General features: G+C 38.4%; 1 protein-coding gene across 1 annotated transcript in view; it reads right to left on the reverse strand.

Moving 5' to 3' along the window:
* Window positions 1-25,348, reverse strand: part of SLC2A13 (solute carrier family 2 member 13) — a 535,506-nt gene that overhangs the window by 439,858 nt on the left and 70,300 nt on the right. The window contains exon 2 of the mRNA XM_070370616.1: window positions 34-193. Within this exon, the coding sequence (XP_070226717.1) occupies window positions 34-193 (160 nt within the window). The remainder of the gene's footprint in view (window positions 1-33; window positions 194-25,348) is intronic.

A 25,348-nucleotide genomic window follows, 5' to 3' on the forward strand; every position in this document is an offset into this window, starting at 1 on the left:
ATTTGAAAATTAAATGTAAGAACGATTACAGACCTCCATCCATCTTTCTGAAGATAACTGAAGGCTCCATCAACAACACTTGCAAAGAACTGCCCTCCTGTGATGAAAAGGGTATTAATGGTGACTAATCGACCTCTTAAATTGGGGGGTGAGACCTCAGCAATGTACACTGGCACCGTCATAGAAGCAATGCCTGTAAAGAAAGAATGAAAAGTAAACATCAGACATCATTCAAGAATGAAAAGTAAACATCAGACATCATTCAAGATTTCTGCTGTCGTAGATGTTAAGATAGACTAAGACATACACACACACATGTATGGGGGCTTAGTTTTCTATTTTAAACAAAGGTTTACCACATATTTAAAGATTTTGTTTATAACTAGTAACTACTGAATATAAGTAAAGACATGTTAAATACCAATCTATAAAAATCATTTTCATATTATCACTTGAAAGTCCACAAATGAAAGTAATCCTAGAGATCTCAGATAACTTTAGAAAGCATGTTTAAGTATCCTTTAAAACTTTATGAAGACTAAAAATAGGAAAATGCTCTCTAGGTAGAATATAATCATTGAAATATTGTTAGTCCATATGGAAATGTAATCAGGCAATGGCGAGAATAAAAAATTATCCCCAAGATTTTATTTTAAGAAATAATTTGGGATTGGTTTAAAGTTGTATGCCATAGAACTGTAGTTTTTAAAAAACATGGCCCTGCTGGCCATATCTAGTTTGCTTCCCAGGGGCACTTCCAATTTCCAGATATGCCTGGTTATTTAACCAAAATCTAACATCTAATCAATACTCACCAAAAGCATAGTGAAAACAATTAAGCAGGATTATCTAACATAATTTAATCTCTTTATACTGTAGACAATATAAATCAATAACCAGATGACACCATAATATCAATGGGTTGCATAATAGATCCATGTAGAATTGTTTTTAATGAATTGATCTTTGTAATGCCAAAAACTAGCCTGCTGCAATTGAAAGTAGCAGCACTAAGAAGCCTGTTGCTGTGCTTTTTGGGGACAAAGAAGACTATTGGGCTACAGTCCATGGAGTGGTAAAGAGCTGGACACGACTAAGTGACCGAGCACACACGCACATGCTTGCTGTACCAGGGCTGAAAAGGTGCTGTTTACCACATTCTGACAACAGGAGAAATTTCTCTCTAGTTTCAGTAGTTGCAACAGTCATGCTTCTCAATAAGTGATTTATGTTTCCTTATGGGCATTACAAATCACATAGCCATCTTTTATCTCCCCTATCATGTAGGAAGTCAGTGAGGCTCACTTCACCAAGTGTTTTGGACTTCATGGTTATTTATTTTGTGAGTTAAATCCCTTCCCGACACCACAATCATCTCCAATCTTATCCATTTTAAATATTTTTTGCTATATATTTATTTGCTTTGTTCAAAGGTAGAATAAATAAACATATTAACAAGACTTAAATAGTACATATATCTACTTCTGGAATATATTCACTGTATTGTTGAAAACTACTGGTAAATATTTATTGAATTTGCACACAAGTCAGAACATTAAGTCTCAGAACTATATACTCTGTAGTTTTAACCAATGTTATTTGCTTCTGGAGTATTTGTTAATATATAGCTACAGTAAAAAAAAAAAATCATACGATTTTATGAGTTCCACAAAATAATAAGTATATATTAGCAGACAAAGTAAGAATAGCTATTATAATTAAATCATCACCTAAACTGCTGAAAGTTTCCATCTGACTGCTAATCAATTTAATCGCACAGACTACTCTAAATTGGCTTTCATCTGACTTAGAGGAAACATTCGAGAGAGAAGAGCATAAGCCTAAAAAATGTGAAACCACATGAGGTTTTCTCAGGGATAAACAGAGTGTGAAACACAATATGTACAGAGATGAGAGGCAGACAAAGCCCAAATCATGGAAGAAGTATCCTTTAATCAACAAGTGTACAATGAATACTCGATCTGAGCTGCGTACTGTGGTAAGCACAGTGGAAGAAGTGCTACAGGAGAGAGACATGCCTTCTGACTTCATGCTAAGGCTTACTGGGCAAATGTGTTAGAACAAGTAAATAGATTTCAAGTGCAATGGGTCTCATCACAGGAAAAATATGGGGAACAAGTGTGTGTATGTGTGCTCAGTCATGTCCAAACCTTTGCAACCATGGACTATAGCAAGCTGGGCTCCTCTGTCCATGGAATTTTCCAGGCAAGAATACTGGAATAGGTTGCCATTTTCTATTCCAGAAGCTCTTCCAGATCCAGAGATCAAACCTGAGTGGAACAAGAATCTATAGCAAAGGGATTGGGCCCTGCCTGAGGAGTCAGAGAAATCTTGGATGAGGAGGTTGGTGGGTGGGGTAGAGGGTGAGAAGGGTGAAAGATACTTTAGACATCAAGACCCAGCTTAGACAAAGGCCTTGAGGCAGAGATGCATCCTGTTAAGAAGCGGACTACTTTTAGAGACATAAGCAGAAACCAGCCAGAGTACACAGGATCTTAGAGGCCTTAGAGGTTGTTTAGTCGTGAAGTCTTTCGCAACCCCATGGACTGTAGTCCACCAGGCTCCTCTGTCAATGGGAGTTCCCAGGCAAGAATACTGGAGAGGTCTGCCATCTCTTCCTCCAGGGGATCTTCCCAACCCAGAAATCAAACCGAGTCTCCTGCATTACAGGTGGCTTCTTTACCACTGAGCCATCTAGGAAGCAGAGACCATATTAAAGGCTTGGTACTCAAAAGCCTTTGAACAGTGTAAAGGAGGAAAAGGCATAACTAGATGCATGTTTTAACATGATCTTTCTGGTTGGAAAGACGGATGGAAGACGGATTCCAGGGAAACAAGGAGTTCAGTGGCAGAAGTAGAGACTGGGTAAAATGGAGAGATTCTAGAAGGATATATTCAGTATCTAGGATGAAGGGAATGTGAATGGAACTGTGAAAGATGAGGAGAGGAAGAATTTGAGAATGATGTTCAGATGTTCAAAATAAGCAACTAAGAGCATGATGGACACTTAATATGAAGATAAGGGTATTAGAGGAGAAGCAAATTTGTATGGATGGTAAGGTCAAGTTTTAGACAGGACGAATCAGAGGTGTTCTGTGAAATAAACAAGTAAAGAACAAGTAAAACATTCTATAAGTGTGCTGGAAATACAGGTTATTTACATGTAAATGTTCCCAGCCTCATCTTTTTGCCTACTCCTTTCCTTTCTCTCTCATCTTCAAGGGAGAATTTGGTCTTTGCCAGCCTAGTTCTTGGGCTGTTATCATGGCAGGCAAAAAGGGATAGAGAAGAAAACATGGGCCAAACATGGTTTCTGAGAGGATCAAATGAGAAAAAGTCTGCAGGGAGCTGTGAGTCTCAGGGTCAGTTTGGAAAACTGGGAGCACATAACACGGGGACTAATTGAGGTTTGACTGGGGATGGGGTGGCGGTGGATAAAAGATTTTTTGAAATATTGTTGAATTATACCCTCCAAGCTATTATGTTCTTGGAGACTTGAGTAAAAAATAGTATTACTATTTAATTACTTTTAGTTGCTGGACAGTATTTCTTTAAATGCAATGTCAAACTGAGACTGGGCCCAGTAGAGTTTGGGAGCTATACAAATACTTGGAACTCAAAAGATGGTTCTGTGTGAAAGGTACATATAACTGAAACCATGGGAATGTATGAGATTTCCTAAAAGTGGAACACGAGAAGAATGCCTAGAACTGAGTCCTGAAAAATTCCAATATTTAAGAAAGAAGAAATAAAGAAAGTGATCAGCAAGCAATTACCCTACCCTTGAATACTATGTGCTTTTGAACTGTGGTGTTGGAGAAGACTCTTGAGAGTCCCTTGGACTGCAAGGAGATCCAACCAGTCCATTCTGAAGGAGATCAGCCCTGGGACTGCTTTGAAAGGAATGATGCTAAAGCTGAAACTCCAGTACTTTGGCCACCTCATGCAAAGAGTTGACTCATTGGAAAAGACTCTGATGCTGGGAGGGATTGGGGGCAGGAGGAGAAGGGGATGACAGAGGATGAGATGGCTGGATGGCATCACTGACTCGATGGACGTGAGTCTGAGTGAACTCTGGGAGTTGGTGATGGACAGAGAGGCCTGGCATGCTGCGATTCATGGGGTCGCAGAGTCAGACAGGACTGAGCAACTGAACTGAACTGAACTGAATACTATGTTACTTTCTACAATCTTTTTATGTTATCATTTTGCATTCCATGTAAGGTCATCCTTTAAAAAGTAGGTGGGACAGGTATCATTCACTACTCCCTCAGGAAAGATAAAGAACCCCAGCCTCAGAGATAATAAGAGGTTTTCAGAAAGTTGCATAGCCAAGTTAATGCTAAAGTGGATCCAACAGATTCAGGTCCCCTAGTCTTTATAATGTGTCACTGGAAGACTGACTGCTGTGTCTCTGTTTCAAATACGGCCCTTTGGAAATTTGTCAGGAACATTTTATTTTTGGCCCTACTACTTTAGCATTACTTTGCCAACAAAGGTCCGTCTCGTCAAGGCAATGGTTTTTCCAGTGGTCATGTATGGATGTGAGAGTTGGACTATAAAGAAAGCTGAGTGCCAAAGAATTGATGCTTTTGAACTGTGGTGTTGGACAAAACTCTTGAGAGTCCCTTCAACTGCAAGGAGATCCAACCAGTCCATCCTAAAAGAAATCAGTCCTGAATATTCATTGGAAGGACTGATGTTGAAGCTGAAACTCCAATACTTTGGCCACCTGATGCGAAGAGCTAACTCATTTGAAAAGACCCTGATGCTGGCAAAGATTGAAGGCAGGAGGAGAAGGGGACAACACAGGATGAGATGGTTGGATGGCATCACCAACTCAATGGACGTGACTTTGGGTAAACTCTGGGAGTTGGTGATGGACAGGGAGGCCTGGCGTGCTGAGGTCCATGGAGTCACAAAGAGTCGGACGCGAATCAGCGACTGAACTGAACTGACCTTAGCAGGCACACATGAACTTCAAGGGACAGGAGGGCCTGATCTCTTCTCTGCTCCTATTACCTGCTATGTGACCTACTGCCAGCAGGTGTCGTGTTAAGTAACAAAAATAAGAACTGAATGTGATTAACTATATAATTTCAAGCTAGACAAGTTTAAAGTCTCCTTTTATAAAATGCTTTATGAAAATGGAGAACTATAAAACAATGCCAATGATCAGGAAGAGTAGTAGACTTCAGGTTCACTATACTCACAACTCTCCAATATGCGTATGTTAAGCATGGGCCCTGTTAATTCACTTTGCTGTTAATAACACAATACACATGGAGGCGTGCTCAGTCATGTCCAACTCTGTGATCCCAAGAACTGTAGCCCATTAGGTTCCTCTGTCCACAGAATTTCCCAGGCAAGAATACCGGAGTGGGTTGCCATTTTCTTCTCCAGGGGATCTTCCCGACTGAGGGAGCAAACCCACGTCTCTTGTGTCTCCTGCATTGGCAGGCAGATTCTTTACCACTGTGCCACACCCAGGGAGAAGGCAATGGCACCCCACTCCAGTACTTTTGCCTGGAAAATCCCATGGATGGAGGAGCCTGGTGGGCTGCAGTCCATGGGGTCACTAAGAGTCGGACACGACTGAGCGACTTCACTTTCACTTTTCACTTTCATGCATTGGAGAAGGAAATGGCAACCCACTCCAGTGTTCTTGCCTGGAGAATCCCAGGGACGGGGGAGCCTGGTGGGCTGCCGTCTATGGGGTCGCACAGAGTTGGACATGACTGAAGCGACTTAGCAGCAGCAGCAGCAGCACACCCAGGGAAGCCATATTTGTGGATTTTTAAACATTACACCTACTCTGGAAAAACCTCTAACATTAAGGCTATGTCACCTCAAAATCTTTCCACTTTGAGGAAACAATAAAGTTCACTATTCTTATGAAGGACAGTCTAAGTGCTTCATGCGTGCGTTAGTCGCTGAGTTGTGTCCAACTCTTTGCGACCCCATAGACTGTAGCCCGCCAGGCTTCTCTGTCCATGGGATTCTCCAGGCAAGAATACTGGAGTGGACTGCCGTTCCCTTCTCCAAAGTGCTTCATAAACGGATGTAATTAATGATATTTAAAGTTTAGGAGTATTCTAGAAAGAGCTTTTGATTTCTTCCCTATTTCAAAATAAATATCTCATAAAGAAAAAACTATTTATTATACACGTTAAACAGACTTCCCAGGTGCTGCTAGTGGTAAAGAACCAGCCTGCCAATGCAGAAGACATAATAAACCCTGGTTTGATCCCTGGGTCAGGAGGATCCCCTGGAGGAGGAAATGGCAACCCACTCCAGTATTTTTGCCTGGAGAATCTCATGGACAGAGGAGCCTGGTGGGTTATGGTCCTTAGATTTGCAAAGAGTCGGAGACAACTGAAGTGACTGAGCACAGAAACTCATGAATTAAAATTAACATACAGAGTATAGTAGTACAAAGTGTTATTAATAGCTTACCAGAGTAAATACAACCACAAAAACCTGTGTTGGTATTATCTTCGAATATTTTTTCAAAGTTTTATCCCTTACAAAATAAAAAGGTCTACATCAAAGAAAACTCATTATCATGTTTAGCTTGAGGAGTCTCACCAGAAAACTGCACCTCAGCCACTGCAATACAACCCAATTCACACATTCTAATACTGCCAAGCTGATTCACCATAAATGGCACAAAATGCTCTTGAGCTCAAAAGTTGGCTTTCAAACACTGCTGGAAGTCCTTTTAAAGCCTTGAGTCAGAAGTATAAATAATTTCATAACCAAATAGCATCAGAAAATCCTGTTGTGATGGGTAAATACCCATGAATCACAACAGCCTCTCAGCACAATAAGCCAAGCAGCAACTAATTAGCTTCTTAGAAGCACATGAAGCTAGCTTTTAATAATAATGCTTCTTGAACAAGAATGATTATGGCATCCTAATTTCATTTTGTAAATTATTGCTCTATGATCTCTAAAGAAATTTTAATAGCAAGAATTTGTCCAAACAAACGGTATCTCTCATTGTAACTGTCTCAGTTTTGCTGTCCTGCCCAGAACTGGTATGTCTGTATTCTTCTAAATATCAAGTATCTACATGTACCAGGTTATTAACACCTTAGAATTTAGTTTTTGTTTCTTTCCTGAATAATAAGACATGTGATACCTTGATTTTGGACTTCTGACCTCCAGAGCAGTGAGATAATAAATTCCTATTAAGTAAAAAAAAAAAAAAAAAACCTGCTGAGCAGCTTCAAAAAGCAATAAGCCCCAAAGTGATGAAAATATATACAACACATTGTGCTTAAAATGGAAGAGTCAGGTAATGAGAAAGATTCTATCTATAAGGATAACTAGCAGAGTTTACGTTCTACAGCATTAAAAAGCTCCTAAGAAAGCATTACAAACATATCACCATTATTTCAACTCAGTTAAGTCTCTCACAGCCTAAATGGCCTCTTCCTTAACACTACTTGAGAATATTCTATTGATCTGCTCATGTCCTTTTAAACTGGTAACAGTTCAGTAGAGCCTGTATCACATTTTTACTTCTCAAAGCAGGACTACAAGCCCTTTAATGAAATGTTCATATCTCATGTTGTCATTGTCCATGTGTTAAGCACAGACCTGGGCTTATGATCGTTCCTTAGTACTATGGGATGAATACACAAAACCATATCCTTTTAACCTTGTGTTAATAGATGCTATTCATGAGGGAAATTTTGAAAACTACATATAAGAAGTAAGGTAATTAAAAATCCTCTCTAATCATACCACCCATAGATAACCACTATTAAAATTTGGCTATAACTTGCAGTATTTTTTCCATAAGTCTTTAAAAGCAGCTTTACCTCATTATATTGCAAATATTATTATTGTTCATGAAGGGGTCTCACACTTCTTACATAAGTTAGGCAGGTACCATAAATATAGAAGCTGACTGAGCATAAGACATAATGTATAAAGCTGCTTACTCAACTAAGGTACAAAAAATTCTTTACATCAAAGAAAACAGTCAAACAAAATACACTGCTATGTAGCCATAGACAATAATCTTGATACTAGTTTAGCACCCTTATAGCAAAAAATCATTTTAAGTAACAGTATAACATTTCAGCATTCAGATATGGAGAAAAAAGAAGTGTTGCTGGAACACACAGATATAGTAAGGTAGGAAAAGAACAGAGAATGAAAAAAATTCTTTATGGGGAGAGACAGCAAATATAGAAATTATTAGATGTGTAAGATATTTTTGGAGTATTTTGGATACTTGGAGAAGGAAATGCCAACCCACTCCAGTATTCTTGCCTGGAGAATCCCAGGGATGGGGTAGCCCGGTGGGCTACCATCTATGGGGTCGCACAGAGTCGGACACGACTGAAGCGACTTAGCAGTAGCAGCAGCCCAATACTTTTACAATAGAGTTTCAAGTTTATAAGAGAAAGACAGCTGTGTCAAATGCTACAAAAGCAGAAGCAGTATGCTTTTACATCTGACAAATGGAATGCACAAAGGTTAATAAGAAATCAATACATTTTCCTCAAGGCAGTGAATTTAGCAGACAGAAGCAAAAGTAGTGCTTTGCCTTAGCTCTATGTGACATCTAGAGGTAAATTTTTTAAGGACAACAATATGGACCTAAACATGAGCTAAAAGTCTGTGAATCACCTGAATATAGATTTTAATTTAACAGGTATAGATAAAATACTTAAGAAATACATACAGAAAAAGATAAGCTCAGGGGTAGAAGTTGCTATAGAAATAGTCATGCAATCAATAAAAAGGTTTGAAGAATAAAATAGAAAGAACTATTAAAGAAAATATTAAAATAGCATAATAACAAATGAACAGCCTCCAAAAACTGTTTAGGTTGTTCATCAATATACGGTTGGACCTTACCTAAAAATCAGGAACAGAAAGCCAGGAGGAGGGAATTGGTTTAAATTAAAATACAATAGAACAGAATTAAACAGGGAAATGGGTAGGGTACAGAAGGATCACAAGAATACCAAAAATTTAATAGCAAGATATATAAGTAATTACAGAAGCAAATACCATATTGGAGACAGTATATAACAAAGATGAATATGTATGAAATTTTTAATAGTGTGAAACATCAATTTGAGATGATCTACAAGAATGAAAAGTTCAGTTCAAGATGGTGACCTAAGAAGATTCTGAACTCACTTTTTCCCAAAGACACACCAAATCTACAGCTATATATGGAATAATTTCCTCTGGAAAAAGACTAAAAACTGAGAGAGCAACCCCTTCATATCAGGCAAATGAGAGGCAAACAACATCAGGCACCTCAACATTTAAGAAGGGTATCTGAGAGATGAGCCCCCAAAACATCTAGCTTTGAAGACCTATAGGACTCATATCCATGTAGACCAATGGGGCTGGAATGAACTGAGGAATGGCTCTTAAAGGGCCAGTGCACAGACTCATCTGCCCCAGGGCCCAGTGGAGAAACAGCACTTTGAAAAGTGACCAGACTTTATATGAAACAGACTCGCTTTCTACTTTTATGTAAAATATTGGTCTTCGGGGCAGGAGCCTTCTGGGATATTCTGTGGGTAGGCAGGCTGGTGGGTGCCATTGTCCTGCTCTCTCTCTGCCTTGCTAAACCTGCACCATCTCCCAACCACAACTCTTTTATTTTCCCTTTCCCACTAGTGTCATCTTTATGCTCCAACTAATGGGTGCCATTTTGCACACTCTCATCTGCCTTGCAAAAGCCAGTGGGTACCATCTCTTTTTCTTCACCTATTTTTCTTTTTTTTGTTAGTTGTTTTTATTTTCTTTTTACCCTTTCTCAGCATCTTTGTACAACCCCTCTGCCATGCTTCAGAGCTCCAATATCTTCCAGAGATACTTCTACACATACCTTCTAGGTATCTTCTACACATACCTTCTAGGTATCTTCTACACATACCCGGAGTCTGGCTTTTACCCATGATTTGATTTTTGCAGCTACCACCCAAGGGATGCATTTGATTTCCTGAAGTCCCTGACTCTGGAGGCCAGTAGGCTTGGTCCTTGAGTGCCCTTGTTATGAGAACAATTGGAAAGACAGCTCTTGGCAGACTACCACTCCCAGATCCCTGCAGAGAAAGCAGGCTAAAATAAATCCTAGTCTTTCTTAGAAATTAGCCTATCTGCCTGTCCAGGAGCTTTGGCCTGAGGGGCTGGATTCTGGTTTGGTGCACTTGGAAGGCCTATAGAGGGGCTATCAGTGAATAAAAGCAGGTGGATGCAATCTTTTCAATCTCCCTCTCTCTCACTCTAGCTAACTGGTACCTTACAGAAAGGAGCTCATGCCCTTGCCCAATACCTTGATATTTGTGGCTTCAGCCATGGAACAAACACATTTATTGACACCTGGCTCTGATGGCCAGTGTGGTTTTGATCACAGGTCCCATAGGACTGTGATCAGCAGAGAAAGAATCCTTAGACAGCTACCACCCCCAGGGCACAGGAAGAGCAATAGACTCAGGAGTTCAATCTGTCTGTGAAAAAGGCCTATTACTGTGCCATCATAGCAGCAACACGAGAGGCAGGATAATAAAAACACACATCTAAGGTCCGATGATAAACCTATCCTGAGACCTTGGAGGAAGGTTATTAACTTCACATTCTCCCTCTACAGCACTCTAGAGCACCAGAATCTGCCCTGTTTTTATGACTGGTGCCCTAGTTTCTATGACTGTTGCCTGAGATATCCCTTGAGCACCTGGCTCTAGTGGCCAGGAAGCTTATATTCTTAGGTCCAACAGGACTGAAACAATCAAAAAAGACAGTGCTTAGCATGTTACCACTTCCAGAGCACAACAGAGATAGCAGATTGAAATACACTCCAAGTCTTTCTGTGAAAGAAGACTCCTTCCTAGTTCTGGAGGTTCAGCCATAGGGGCAGGCTTCAGCCTTGGCACACAACTAGAGGCTATGGAGGTGTGCTCAGGATTACTAGAATGGGGAACAAAAGTTTTGCATCCCATCTCTGTCTCACTAAGCTCATCAGTATCTCCCAGAAAGGAGCTAGTACACTTGTCGGAAGCCCTGATTTTTGTGACTGCTACCTGGGTGACACTGTCAGACTCCTATCTCAGAGAGTCCTCAGTCACCCATGTGACTATATATTTGCATTCTTTAAAATCCATTGCCTGAGCATTTGCCTCCCAACCAACCTGAATCCAGATGCTGATTAATATCTTCCCCTTTGGAACAAGAACTGGTCTTCACATCCCTCAATTACCAGGCACTACTTAAAATAAAACATGCTGCCTGGACAATCACAATGGTTTGAAAACCAATCAAGAGCTAGGGCAGAGTTGATTAGTAAGGTTCATCTCCTACACAAGGACAGTGTGCAAGACTGAGAGACGTGGTTGTTTCACTTAATACACAGAAAACAACAGTGATTGAATCAAAAAAAAGAAAAGAAACCCTCTTGCCCTGTTGGTGGGAAGGTAAAGTGATATAGCCACTAAGGAGAACAATATGGAGACTCCTTAAAAAACCAGGAATAAAACAACCATATGCCCCAACAATCCCACTACTGGGCATGCACCCTGAGGAAATCATAATTGAAAAAGACACATGTACCCCAATATTCACTGCAGCACTATTTACAATAGCTACTATATGGAAGCAACCTAGATGTCCTTCAACACATAAATAGATAAAGAAGTTGTGGTACATATATACAATGGAATATTACTCAGCAATAAAAAAGGAATGCATTTGAGTCAGTTCTAATGAGGTGAATGAACTCAGAACCTATTACATAGAGTGAGTGTTTCCCAGGTGGTGCTATTCGTAAAAAACCTGCCTGCCAATGCAAAAGATATAAGAAATGCCACTTTGATCCCTGGTTCAGGAAGATACCCTGGAGGAGGGCATGGCAACCCACAGAAGTATTCTTGCCTGGAGAATCTCATGGACAGAGGAGCCTGGTGGGCTATGGTTCATGGGGTTGCAAAGAGTCAGACATGACTGAAGTGACTTAGTATGCATGCATATACAGAGTGAAGTCAGAAAGAGAAAAATAAATGTCATATATTAATGCATATATATGGAATCTAGAAACATGATACTGGTAACACATAGAGAACAGGCGATGCGGGGGTGGTAGGAGAAGGTGGGATGAATTGAGGAAATAGCATGAAAACATACATTACCATGTGAAGAATAGAGAGCCAGTGGGAATTTGCTGTATGATACAGGGGGCTCAAACCAGGTGCTTTGTGACAACCTAGAGGGATGGGTGGCATGGGAAGTGGAAGGGAGGTTCAAGAGGGAAGGAACAAACATATGGTGCATTTATGTTGATGAATGGCAGGAACCAACAGCTTCAGCATCAGTCCTTCCAATGAGTATTCAGGGTTGATTTCCCTAAAGATTGACTGGTTTGATCTCTGTCCTGTTCAAGGGACTCTCAGGAGTCTTCTCCAGCACCACAGTTCAAAGGCATCAATTCTTAGGTGCTCTTTATGGTTCAGTTCTCACAACCACATGTGACCACTGGGAACACCACAGCCTTGACTACACTGACCTTTGTTGACAGAGTAATGTCTCTGCTTTTCAACACACTGTCTAGGTTTGTCATAGCTTTCCTGCGAAGGAGCAAACATCTTCTGATTTCATGGCTGTAGTCACCATCTGCAGTGATTTTAGAGCCCAAGAAGGAAATCTGTCACTACTTCTACTTTTCCCCTCTCTGTTTTCCATGAAGTAATGGGGCCAGATGCCATGATCTTCATTTTTTTTAATGTTTAGTTTTAAGCCAGCTCTTTCACTCTCCTCATTCACACTCTTCCAGAGACTCTTTAGTTCCTCTTTGCTTTCTCCCATGAGAGTGGTATCATCCACATATCTGAGGTTGTTGATGCTTCTCCCACCTATCTTGATTCCAGTTTGTAATTCATCCAACCCAGCATTTCTCATGATGCATGCAGCACATAGATTAAATGAACAGGGTGACAACAGACAGCCCTGTCATATTCCTTTCTCAATCTTGAGCCAATCAGTGGTTCCGAACAGGGCTCTAAATATTGCTTCCTGACCTGCATACAGGTTTCTCAGGAGACAGGTAAGACAGTCTGGTATTCCCACCTCTTTAAGAGCTTTCCACAGTTTATTATGATCTGCAAAGTCAAAGGCTTTTAGTCAATGGTGTAGTCAATGAAACAGAGGTAGATTTTTTTCTGAAATTCCCTAGCTTTCTCTATGATCCAGCAAATGTTGGTAATTTGATCTCTAGTTCCTCTTCCTTTTCTAAACCCATCTTGGACATCTGCAAGTTCTTCGTTCGCATAATGCTGAAGCCTAGTATGCAAGATTTTAAGCATAACCTTACGTGCAATTGTCCGATGGTTAGCGTATTCTTTAGTACTACCCTTTCTGGGAAGTGGGATGAGGACTGACCTTTTCTAGACCTATGGCCACTGCTGGGTCTTCCAGATTTGCTGACATATTGAATGCAACATATTGATTGCATCATCCTTTAGGGTTTTGAATAGTTCTTCTGGAATTCCATCATGTCCACTAGCTTTATTAATATCAGTGTTTCCTAAGGCCCACTTAACTTCGCTCTCCAGAAAGTCTGGCTCTGGGTGGTTGACCACACTATCAGAGTAATCTGGTTCATCTGGATCTTTTCTGTACAGTTCTTCCATGTATTCTTTCCATCTCTTTTTGATCTCCTCAGTGTCTAAATACATCTCTACTGTTTGTCCTTTATTGTGCCCATCTTTGGGCAAAATGTTCCCTTGGTATCTCCAATTTTCCTGAAGATATCTCTTAGTCTTTCCCCTTCTGTTGTTTTCTTCTAGTATTATACACTGTTCACTGAAGAAGGCCTTCTTGTCTCTCTGTGATGTTCTTTAGAAATCTGTGTTTAGTTGGATATGCCTTTCCCTTTCTCCCTTGCTTTCTGTTTCTCTTCTTTCTTTACTATTTGTAAGGCCTCCTCAGATAACCACTTAATGAAATAGAGAAAAGTAACTGACCTGATAAATAGTTAAAAACTCTGGGAGATAGTGAAGGAAGCCTTGTGCACTGCAGTCCATGAGGTCACAAAGAGTTGGACAGGACTGAGTGACTGAACAACAGCAACAAAATAATTTAAAACGCAATAATCACAAAATTGCTCACCTAACTTGGGAGAACAATGGATAAACACAGTGAGAACTTCAACAAAGATAGAGAACATAAAAAAGTAACAAACATAAGAGTGGTTCAACAGCACAGGTTAAAAGAATGGATCAGTGAGTCGGAAAATAAAGCAATGGGACTCACCCAGACAGAGCAAGAAATGAGAAGAAAATTTTAAATGAAATTGAAGGACGTAAAAGACAACATCAAGTGAACTAACATTCACATTATAGAAGTCCCAAACAGAGAAAAAGAAGCAGAAAACTTATTTGAGCAAATAATGCTTGAAAACTTTCTTAACTTCAGTGGGAAAAAAAAAAAAAAAAGCCAGATTCAGAAAGCTCAGGGACTACCAAATAAGATAAATCCAAACAAGCACAAAACAGTGCATATTACTAATATAACTTAAATGTTGAAAGTTAAAGACAGAGAAAATCTTAGAAGCAGCAAGAGAAAGAAAACTTGTTGAATGTAAAGGAATCTAAGATCACAAATAACACAAGCATGATTCCTCTCTCCAATTTCATTCAAAATATTATTGGGATTTCTAGTCACAGCAATTAGGCAGGCATAATAAATAAATAAACAATAAAAACAGAAAGCATTTAAATTGCAAACAGACAAGGAAAACAGGCACTATTTGTAAATGACAGTGCTACACGTAGAAAATCCTTAAAATCTCCAAAAAGAAAAACTGTGAACTAATAAATGAATTCAGTAAAACTAGAGGATACAAAATCAATATATAGAAAACTGCTGCATTTCTACACATAGTAATCAACTATTAGAGAATTTAGAAAACAATCTCATTTAAAATTGCATCAAAAAGAATATCTAAGAATAATTCTACACATAGTAATAAACTATTACAAAGAGAATCAGAAAACAATCTCATTTAAAATTAAATCAAAAAGAACATTTAAGAATAAGGGAGATGAAAAGCTCTACAGTGATAAAAAATAAAATACTGATGAAATAAATGAAGAAGACATAAATGGAAAGATACTCTATGCTCATGAATATCTTTTTAGTGAAGAATGAATATGTTTTTAGTGAAGTATAGTTGTGTTATAATATGTGTAAGTTTCAGGTGTACAACAGAGTGATTCAGATATATATGTATTTTTTCAATTACTTACAATTATACATTATTACAAAAAACTGAACATAGTTCCCTATGCTATGCACTAAATACGTGCTGCTCATCGATTTTACATAAATTAGTTTATCTCTGATAATTTGCTGTTAATTTGTCTGCCTACCTCCCTTTGTTCTTGTGTAACCATAAATTAAACATTACTAGGAAAAAAGCTAGTAGAGGTGACACAATTCCAGCTGAGCTATTTAAAATCCTAAAAGATGATGCTGTTAAAGTGATGCACTCAATAGGCCAGCAAATTAGGAAACCTCAGCAGCAGTGGCCACAGGACTGGAAAAGGTCAGTTTTTACTTCAATCCCAAAGAAGGGCAATGTCAAACAATGCTCAAACTACCACACAACTGCGCTTATTTCACATGCTAGCAAGGCAATGCTCAAAATCCTTCAATCTAGACTTCAACAGCACATGAACCGAGAACTTTCAGATGTACATGCTGGATTTAGAAAAGTTAGAGGAACCAGATATCAAATTGCCAATATCCCTTGAATCACAGAAAAAGCAAGGGTATTCCAGAAAAACATCTATTTTTGCTTCATTTTGGGCACAAAAGCCTTTGACTGTGTGTATCACAACATCACAAAAAACTGCGGAAAATTCTGAGAGACAGGAATACAAGCCCACCATACTTGCCCCCTGAGAACCTCTACACAGGGCAAGAAGCAACAGTTAGAAATAGATATGAAACAAGGGACCGTTTTAAAACTGGGAAAAGAGTATGTCAAGGCAATAAATTGTCAGCCTGCTTATTTAACATAGGCGCAGGTACATACTGTACTCTGGATGAAGTACCAGCTGGATCTAAGATTCAGTTCAGCTCAGTTCAGTACCTCAGTCAACTATTAGAGTTGGGGTCCCAACTCTTTGAGACCCCATGGATGGCAGCACACCAGGTTTCCCTGTCCATCAACAACTGTCAGAGCTTGTTCAAACTCATGTCGATCAAGTCCGTGATGCCATCCAACCATCTCATCCTCAGTCGTCCCCTTCTCCTCCTGCCATCAGTCTTTCCCAGCATCAGGGTCTTTTTAATGACTCAGGTCTTTGCATCAGCTGGCCAAAGTATTGGAGCTTCAGCTTCAGCATCAGTCTTTCCAATGAATATTCAGGACTGATTTCCTTTAGGATTGACAGCTTGGATCTCCTTGTAGTCCAAGGGACTCTCAAGAGTCTTCTCCAACACCACAGTTCAAAAGCATCAATTCTTCAGCACTCAGCCTTCTTTATGGTCTAACTTTCACATCCATACATGACTACTGGAAAAACCATAGTTTTGACCAGAAGGACCTTTGTTGGCAAAGTAATGTCTCTGGTTTTTAATATGTTGTCTAGGTTGGTCATAGTTTTTCTTCCAAGGAGCAAGTATCTTTTAATTTCATGACTAGAGTCACCATCTGCCATGAATTTGAAGCCCAAGAAAATAAAATCTGTCACTGTTTCCATTGTTTCTCCATCTATTTGCCATGAAATGATGGGATCAGTTGCCATGATCTTAGGTTTCTGAATGTTGAGCTTTAAGCCAGCCTTTTCACTCTCATTTTTCACTTTCATCAAGAGACTCTTTAGTTCTTCTTCACTTTCTGCCATAAGGATGGTGTCATCTTCATATCTGAGGCTATTGATATTAATTCCGGCAATCTTAATTCCAGCCTGTGCTTCATCCAGCCTGATGGATGATTTATTTGCATGATTTATTCTACATATAAGTTAAATAGGGTGACAATATACAGCCTTTACATATTCCTTTCCCAAAAAGGAACCAGTTCTCTGGCCACTACTGAGTTTTCCAAATTTGCTGTCATATTGAGTATAGCACTTTCAAAGCATCACCTTTTAGGATTTGAAATAGCTCAGCTGGAATTCCATCACCTCCACTAGCCTTGTTTGTAGTGGTGCTTCCTAAGGCCCATTTGACTGTGCACTCCAGGATGTCTGGCTCTAGGTGAGTGATCACAACACTGTGGTTATCTGGGTCATTAAGATCTTTTTTGTATAGTTCTTCTCTGTGTTCTTGCAACGTCTTCTTAATATCTTCTGCTTCTGTTAGTTCCATACCATTTCTGTCTTTAACTGTGCCCATCTTTGCATGAAATGTTCCCTTGGTATCTGTAATTTTCTTGAATAGATCTTTAGTCTTTCTCAGTCTATTATTTTCCTCTATTTCTTTGCACTGATCACCTAGGAAGGCTTTCTTATCTCTTCTTGCTATTCTTTGGAACTCTGCATTCACACGAATATACCTTTCTTTTTCTCTTTTGCCTTTTGCTTCTCTTCTTTTCTCAGCTATTTGTGAGGCTTCCTCAGGCAACCATGTTACCTTTTTATTTTTCTTGAGAATGGTTTTGATCATCGCCTCCTGTACAATGTTACAACCTCCATTCAAAGTTCTTTGGGCACTCTATCTGATCTAATCTCTTGAAACTATTTGTCATTTCCATTGTATAATCATAAGGGATTTGATTTAGGTCATACCTGAATGGTCTAGTTTCCCCTACTTCTATCTAAGTCTGAATTTTGCAATAAGGAGCTCATGATCTGAGCCACAGTCAGATCCAGGTCTTGTTCTTGCTAACTGTACAGAAATTCTCCAACTTCAGCTGCAAAGAATATAATAAATCTGATTTTGGTATTGACCATCTCATAATGTCCACGTGTAGAGTCGTCTCTTGTGTTGTTGGAAGAGGGTGTTTGCTATGACCAGTGCATTCTCTTGGCAAAACTCTGTTAGCCTTTGCCCTACTTCATTTTGTACTCCAAGCCAAACTTGCCTATTACTCCAGGTTTCTCTTGACTTCATACATTTGCATTCCAGTCCCTATGATGAAAAGGGCATTTTGTTGTTGTTGTTCTTCTTAGTTCTAGAAGGTCAAGTAGGTCTTTATAGATCCATTCAACTTCAGCTTCTTTGGCATTGGTGGTTGGGGCACAGACTTGGATTGCTGTGATATTGGATGGTTTGCCTTGGAAATGAACAGAGATTATTCTGTCACTTTTGAGACTGCACCCAAGTACTGTATTTCAGACTCTTTTGTTGACTATGAGAGCTACTCCATTTCTTCTAAGGGATTCTTTCTCACAATAGTAGATATAATGGTCATCTGAATTCACCCATTCCAGTCCATTTTAGTTCACTGATTTCTAAGATATCAGTATTCACTCTTGCCATCTCCTGCTTGACCACTTCAAATTTACCCTGAATCATGGACCTAACATTCCAGGTTCCTATGCAATAATGTTCTTTACAGAATTGGACATTACTTCCATCACCAGTCACATCCTCAACTGGGCTTTGTTTTCACTTGGCTCAGCCTCTTCATTCTTTCTAGAGCTATTTCTCCACTGTTCTCCAGTAGCATATTGGGCACCTATCGACATGGAGTCATCTTTCAGTGTCATCTTTTTGCCTTTTCATACTGTTAATGGGGTTCTCAAAGCAAGAAAACTGAAGTGGTTTGCCATTCCCTTATCCACTGGACCACATTTTGTCAGAATGCTTCACTATAACCCGTCCATCTTGGGTAACCTATACAGCATGCTTCCTTGAATTAGACAAGACTGTGATCCATGTGATCGGTTTCTTAGTTTTCTGTGATTTTGATTTTCATACTGTCTGCCTGCCGATGAATAAGGATAAGAGTCTTGTGAAAGCTTCCTAATGGGAGGGACTGACTGTGGGGGAATCTGGGTCTTGCTCTGACAGACAGGACCATACTCAGTAAATCTTTAATCCAATTTTCTGTTGATGAGTGGGGTTGTGTTCCCTCCCTGTAGTTTGCCTCAGGCCAAATGATAATGCTGGTAATGGTGACCTCCTTCAAAAGGACTTATGCCAACATGTCCCGGCTCCTAGGACTGTTGTATCCAACGGCCCTGACCCCATGGCAGGCCACTGTCAACCCAGGCCTCTGCTGGAGACTCTTGGACACTCACAGGCAAGTCTGACTCAGTCTCTTGTAGGGTCAATGCTCCGTTCTCCTGGGTCCTGATGTGCACAATGTTTTGTTTGTGTCCTCCAAGAGTTTGTTTCCCCAGTTCTGTGGAAGTTTTGTTTCCCCAGTCCTCTGGAACCAAGACTGCCAGGAGAAATATCAATTACCTCAGATACGCAGATGACACCACCCTAATGGCAGAAAGCAAAGAGGAAATAAAGAGCCCCTTGATGAAGGTGAAAAAGGAGAGTGAAAAAGCTGGTTTAAAACTCAACATTCAGAAAACTAAGATCATGACATCCAATCCCATCACTTCATGGCAAATAGATGGGAAAAAAATGGAAACAGTGACAGACTTCATTTTCTTGGTCTCCAAAAGTCACTGTGGACAGTGACTGCAGCCATGAAATTAAAAGAAGCTTGCTCCTTGGAGAAAAGCTATGACAAATATAGACAGCATATTTAAAAGCAGAAACATCACTTTGCCAACAAAGGTCCATATAATCAAAGCTACAGTTTTTCGGGTAGTTATGTACAGATGTAAAAGCTGGACCATAAAGAAGGCTGAGCACTGAAAAATTGATGCTTTCAAATTGTGGTGCTGTAGAAGACTCTTGAGTGTCCCTTGGACAGCAAGGAGATCAAACTAGTCAATCATAAAGGAAATCAGTCCTGAATATTCATTGGAAGGATTGATGCTGAAGCTGAAGCTCCAAAATTTTGGCCACCTTATAAGAAAAGCCGACTCACTGGAAAAGACCCTGATAGTGGGAAAGACTGAGGGCAGGAGGAGAAGGGGGCGACAGAGGATGAGATGGTTGGATGGCATCATTGACTCAATAGACATGAGTTTGAGCAAACTCCAGGAGATGGGGAAGGAAAGGGAAGCCTGGTTGCTGCAGTCCATGTGGTCACAAAGAATCAGACATGACTGAGCAACTGAACTATAACAGTTTTTGCTTTCTATATAAATTCATTTGTATATTTGTTCATATTGTACACATAAGTGATAATCATAATACTGTTTGTTTTCTCTAACTACTTCATTAGTATGAAATTCATTAGGTCCATCCATCTTGCTGCAAATGGCAATATCACACTCTTCATGGCTGAGTAGTATTCCATTACATATATGTGTACGTGTGTATGTGCAGGTATATACACAATGACATTTATCACTTCTCCTTAAATCAATCATCTGTTGATTGCCACTTGGGTTGTTTCCTTGTACCGACTATTATAAATAATGTTGCTTTGAACACTGGGGTGCATCTATCTTTTTGAACTATAGATTTCTTTAAATATATGCCCTGGAGGGGGATTACAGGATAATATAGTAACTCTATTTTTACTTTTTTAAGGAAACTTCATACTGCTCTCCATAATGGCTATATCAAATTACATTCCAACAACTGTGTAGAAAGGTTCCTTTTTTTTTTTTTCAGCATCATCTCCAGCATTTATTATTTGTAGACATTTTGATGGTAGCCTTTCTGACCAGTGTGAGGTGATATCTCACTGTGGTTTTGATTTTATTTTCTCTAATAATTAGCAATGCTGACAATCTTTTCATGTGCCTGTTGGCCATTTGTACGTCTTCTTTGGAAAAAATTATTGAGATCCTCTGTGCATTTTTTCATTGGATTGTTTCTTTTTTGATAGAGTTGTAGAAGCTGTTTATTTTGGATATTAACCACTTGTCAGTCACATCATTTGCAAATATTTTCTCCAATTTCCTTCACTGTGCAAAAAAAAAAAAAGCATTTCATTTAATTAGTTGCCATTTATTTTGCTTTTATTTCTCTTGCTTTCAGAGATTGGCCCAAGAAAATACTGTTACGATTTATGTGCCAGAACATTTTGTCTCTGTTTTCTTCTCGGAGTTCTATGGTGCCATCTATGATATTTACAGGCTTCTCTGGTGGTGCTAGTGGCAAAGAACCCACCCGCCAATACAGGAGATGTTAAGAGACACAGTTCAATCCCTGGGTCAGGAAGATCCCCTGGAGGCGGGCATGGCCCACTCTAGTATTCTTGCCTGGGGAATCCCATGGACAGAGGAGCCTGGCAGGCTATAGTCCATGTGGTCACAATGAGTCAGATACAATTGAAAAGATTTAGCATAAGTGCATGTCTTATACTTAGGTTTTTGAACAATTTTGAGTTTACTTTTGAATATAGTGTGAGTATTCTAATTTCATTAATTCACTCAGCTGTCCAGCTTTCCCAATACCACTTGCTAAAGACACTGTTTTCTCTCCATTGTATATTCTTGCCTTCTTTGTTGTAGATTGACCGTATGTGTGTGGGTTTATTTCTGTGATCTGTACTGTTTCATTGATCTATATGTCTGTTTTTGTGCCAATACCATGCTGTTTTGATTACTGTAGCTTTGGTTGTGCCTCCTGCTTTGTGCTTTTCCTGAGGACTGTTTTGGCAATTCTGGATATTTGTGGTTACATGTAAACTTTAGGATTATTTGTTTAGTTCTGAGAAAAATGTTATGTGTATTTTCAGAGGGATCACATTAAAACTGTAGATTGCTTTGGACAGCATGGCCATTTTAACAATATTAATTCTTCCAATCAAAAATATCTTTTTATTTCTTTGAATCATTTTCAATTTCCCTTAAGAATGTTTTATAATTTTCAGCATATATAGATCTTCAGCTCCTTGGTTAAGCATATTCCTAGATATTTTTTGTTGGGATTTTAAACAGGATTAATTTACTCAGTCATTCTGATATTGTATTGCTAGTATAAAAGAATGCACACAATTCTATGTATGAATCGTATCCTGCTACCTTGCTTAATTAATTTGTTACTTCAAACAGTTTTTGTATGGAGTCTTTATGGTTCTCTACATGCAGACCATCATATCATCTGGAAATGGTCAGAGTTTCACCTCTTCCTATCCAAACTGAATATCTTATATTTCTTTTCTTTTTTTTTTTTTTTGCCTGATTGCTGTGGCTAGGACTTCCAATTCTACTATAAATAGAAGTCGAAAGTATGCATCTTTGTCTTTTCCTAAATTTATCAGGAGGCTTTCAGCTTTTCACCACTAAGTATTAATGTTGCCTATGGGATTGTCATAAATAGCTTTTTTTATGTTGAGATACATTCATGCTATACCTACTTTGGTGAAAATTATCAGGAATGGATGTTGAATTTCATCAAATGCTCTTTATGTGTCTACTGAGATGATTATATAATCAATCCATGTGCTGTATCACATGGATTTATTTCCATCTGTTGAACCATCCTTTTGGCACAGGAATGAACCCAACTTGATTGTGGTACCTAAGGCTTTGTATAATTGTTAGATTTGGTTTTCCAATATTTTGTTCAGGATTTTTGCATATATATACATCAAAGATATCAGTCTTTTCTTTTTTGTAATGTATCAGGTTAATGGCTTCACCAGGTGAATTTGAGAGTGTTCTCTCCTCTTCAATCTTTTTGAATTGTTTGAATAGGATACAAATAAGTTCCTTGTATCTTTTATAGGATTTCCCACTGAAGTTTTCCAGTCCTGGAATTTTGTTGGCAGGGAGATTTTGTTACAGACTCTCTTTCACTTCTAGTGATTGGCCTATTCAAATTATCTGTTCCTTGTTGACTCAGTTATGGCAGGCTAGATGTTTCCACAACTTGCCCATTTCATCTAAGTTTTCCATTTTGTCGACATAACTGTTCATAATATTTTCTTCTTGTATCTTATATTTCTGCAGTATTGGTTGTTATCTCTCCTCTTTCATTTCTTATTTTGCTTATTTTGGTGTTCTCTCTTTTCTTCTTGGTGAGCCTGGCCAAAGGTTTGTCTGTTTTGTTTATCCTTTCAAAATCAGTTCTCAGTTTTATTGATCTTTTTCTATTTATTTTAATCTCTATTTTACTTATTTCCTCTCTAATCTTTATTCTTCCTTCCTTCTACTGACTTTGGGGGTTTTGTTCTTTTCTATTCTTTTAGATGGTAGGTTAGGTTTTTTATTTGAGAATTTTCTTTTTTTCTGAAGGAAGGCCTGTATTGCTATAAACTTCCCTCTTTTAGATTAACTTTTGCTACATCCCACAGATTTTTGTAAGGTTATGCTTTTATTGCCTTTTGTCTCAAGGCATTTTCTGATTTTCACTTTGATTTCATCATTGACCTACTGGGCTTTTGTGTATTTTTTTAGTAGCAGATTGTTTAGTTTCTATGTGATAGCTTTATTTCTCATTTTTCTTTCTGTGGTTGATTTCTAGTTTCATAATATTGTGGTTAGAAAAGATACTTGATGTAAGTTCTACCCTCTTAAATATGTTGAGACTTCTTTTGTGACCTAGTATATAGTCTAACCTAGAAAAATTTCCATGTGAGCTTGAAAGAAAAATGTATTCTGTTTTATTCATTTGTCCTATAGATATCAATTAAGTTCAAATGGTCCACTGTGTCATCTAGGATGGCGGTTGCCTTTCTGATTTTCTGTATGCAAGATCTTTCCATCAATGAGAGGTGTAAAAAGTTTCCTACTATTAATCTATAATAATAGTCAATTCCTATCTTAGCGTCTCTTAGTTATTTGTTTTATATATTTAGGTGCATATATCTTAACAAGTATCATATCCTCTTTCAATACTGATCCTTTTGTCATTATATAATTCCCTTGTCTTCTGTTATAGACTTGGTTTGAAAGACTATTTTCTGTGATATGAGTATTGCTCCCCTCATTTTCTTATCGTTTCTATTTGCATGTTTTTCCATCCCCTCACTTTCAGTCACGTTGTGTCATTACCCCTTGAGTCTCTTGTATCTTGCATTATAGATTCTTGTTTTCTTATTCAACCTGCAACTCTATGACATTTGATAGGAACATTTAGTATATTAACACTGAAAGTAATTATTGACAGATATGTATTTATTGTCATCTTAAGCCTTGTTTTCAGTTGATTTTGTAGTTATTTATTAATTTCTTCTTTATGTTTTTCCTTTTGTGGTTAGAAGGTCTTCTTTTATATTATGGTTGAGTTCCTTTCTGTTTTTTGTATAACTATTCTGTTTCTGATTTGTGGTTACCATGATTTTCAATTGTTAACCCAAACTATATCTATTTGCTTTAGGCTTATAGTCATACAGTTCAAACACATTCTAAAAAATTTACATTTTTTACTCCTCTCTCCCACATTTTGTGATTTCAATGTCCTATTTACATCTTCATGTTTATCCTTTTGCTGTTTATTTTATTTATAATCACTTTTATAAAATTTTTAGTTTGTTTTTTGTACTATACAAACTATGTACTGGCTTATTTAAGTGATCTTCAATCCTTTTATATATTTTCCTTTCCAATTGTGATTTTCCCTTTCCTATAGAATCATTTTTTATATTTAAAGATGACCTTTCAAATATTTCTTTTAAATTAGGTTTGTGTGTGTGTTAGTCACTCAGTCCTGTCTGACACTTGGTGACGCCATGGACTGTAGCCCGCCCAGCTCCTCCATTTTTCACAGAATTAAAACAAATAACTCTTTATATTTCTATAAAAACACTAAAGACTCCAAATACCAAAAGAAATCTTAAGAAAGGAGAACAAAGCTGGAAGAATCATGCTCCCTGATTTCAAACTCTATTACAGAGCTACAATAATCAAAGAGGGTATTGGCATAAAAAAGAAACACATGGAAACCAACTGACTAGAATAAAATGCAGAAATAAACCTACTCATGTATGGTCAATTAATGTATGAGAATGGAGTCAAGAATATCCAATAGGGGAAAGACAAATTCACTCAATAAATGGTGTTTGGAAAACTGGACAGGAACATGCAAAAAAAATGAAACTAGACCACTAGCTTACAATACACAAAACTTAAAACAGATTAGACACCTGAATGAAAGATCTGAAACCAAAAACCTACTAGAAGAAATCATAGGTGGTATGCACCTTGCCACTGGTCTTGGCAATAATTTTTTTATTTTGACACCAAAAGCAAAGATTATTAACAAGAGCAAAAATTAATAAATGGAGCTTCTTCAAACTAAAAAGCTTTGCATAGCAAAGGAAACCATCCACAAAAATGAAAAGGCAACCTACTGAATGGGAGAAGGAATTTGCAAATCATAT

This window comes from Bos mutus, chromosome 5, assembly GCF_027580195.1.
Source record: "Bos mutus isolate GX-2022 chromosome 5, NWIPB_WYAK_1.1, whole genome shotgun sequence".
NCBI lineage: Eukaryota > Metazoa > Chordata > Mammalia > Artiodactyla > Bovidae > Bos > Bos mutus.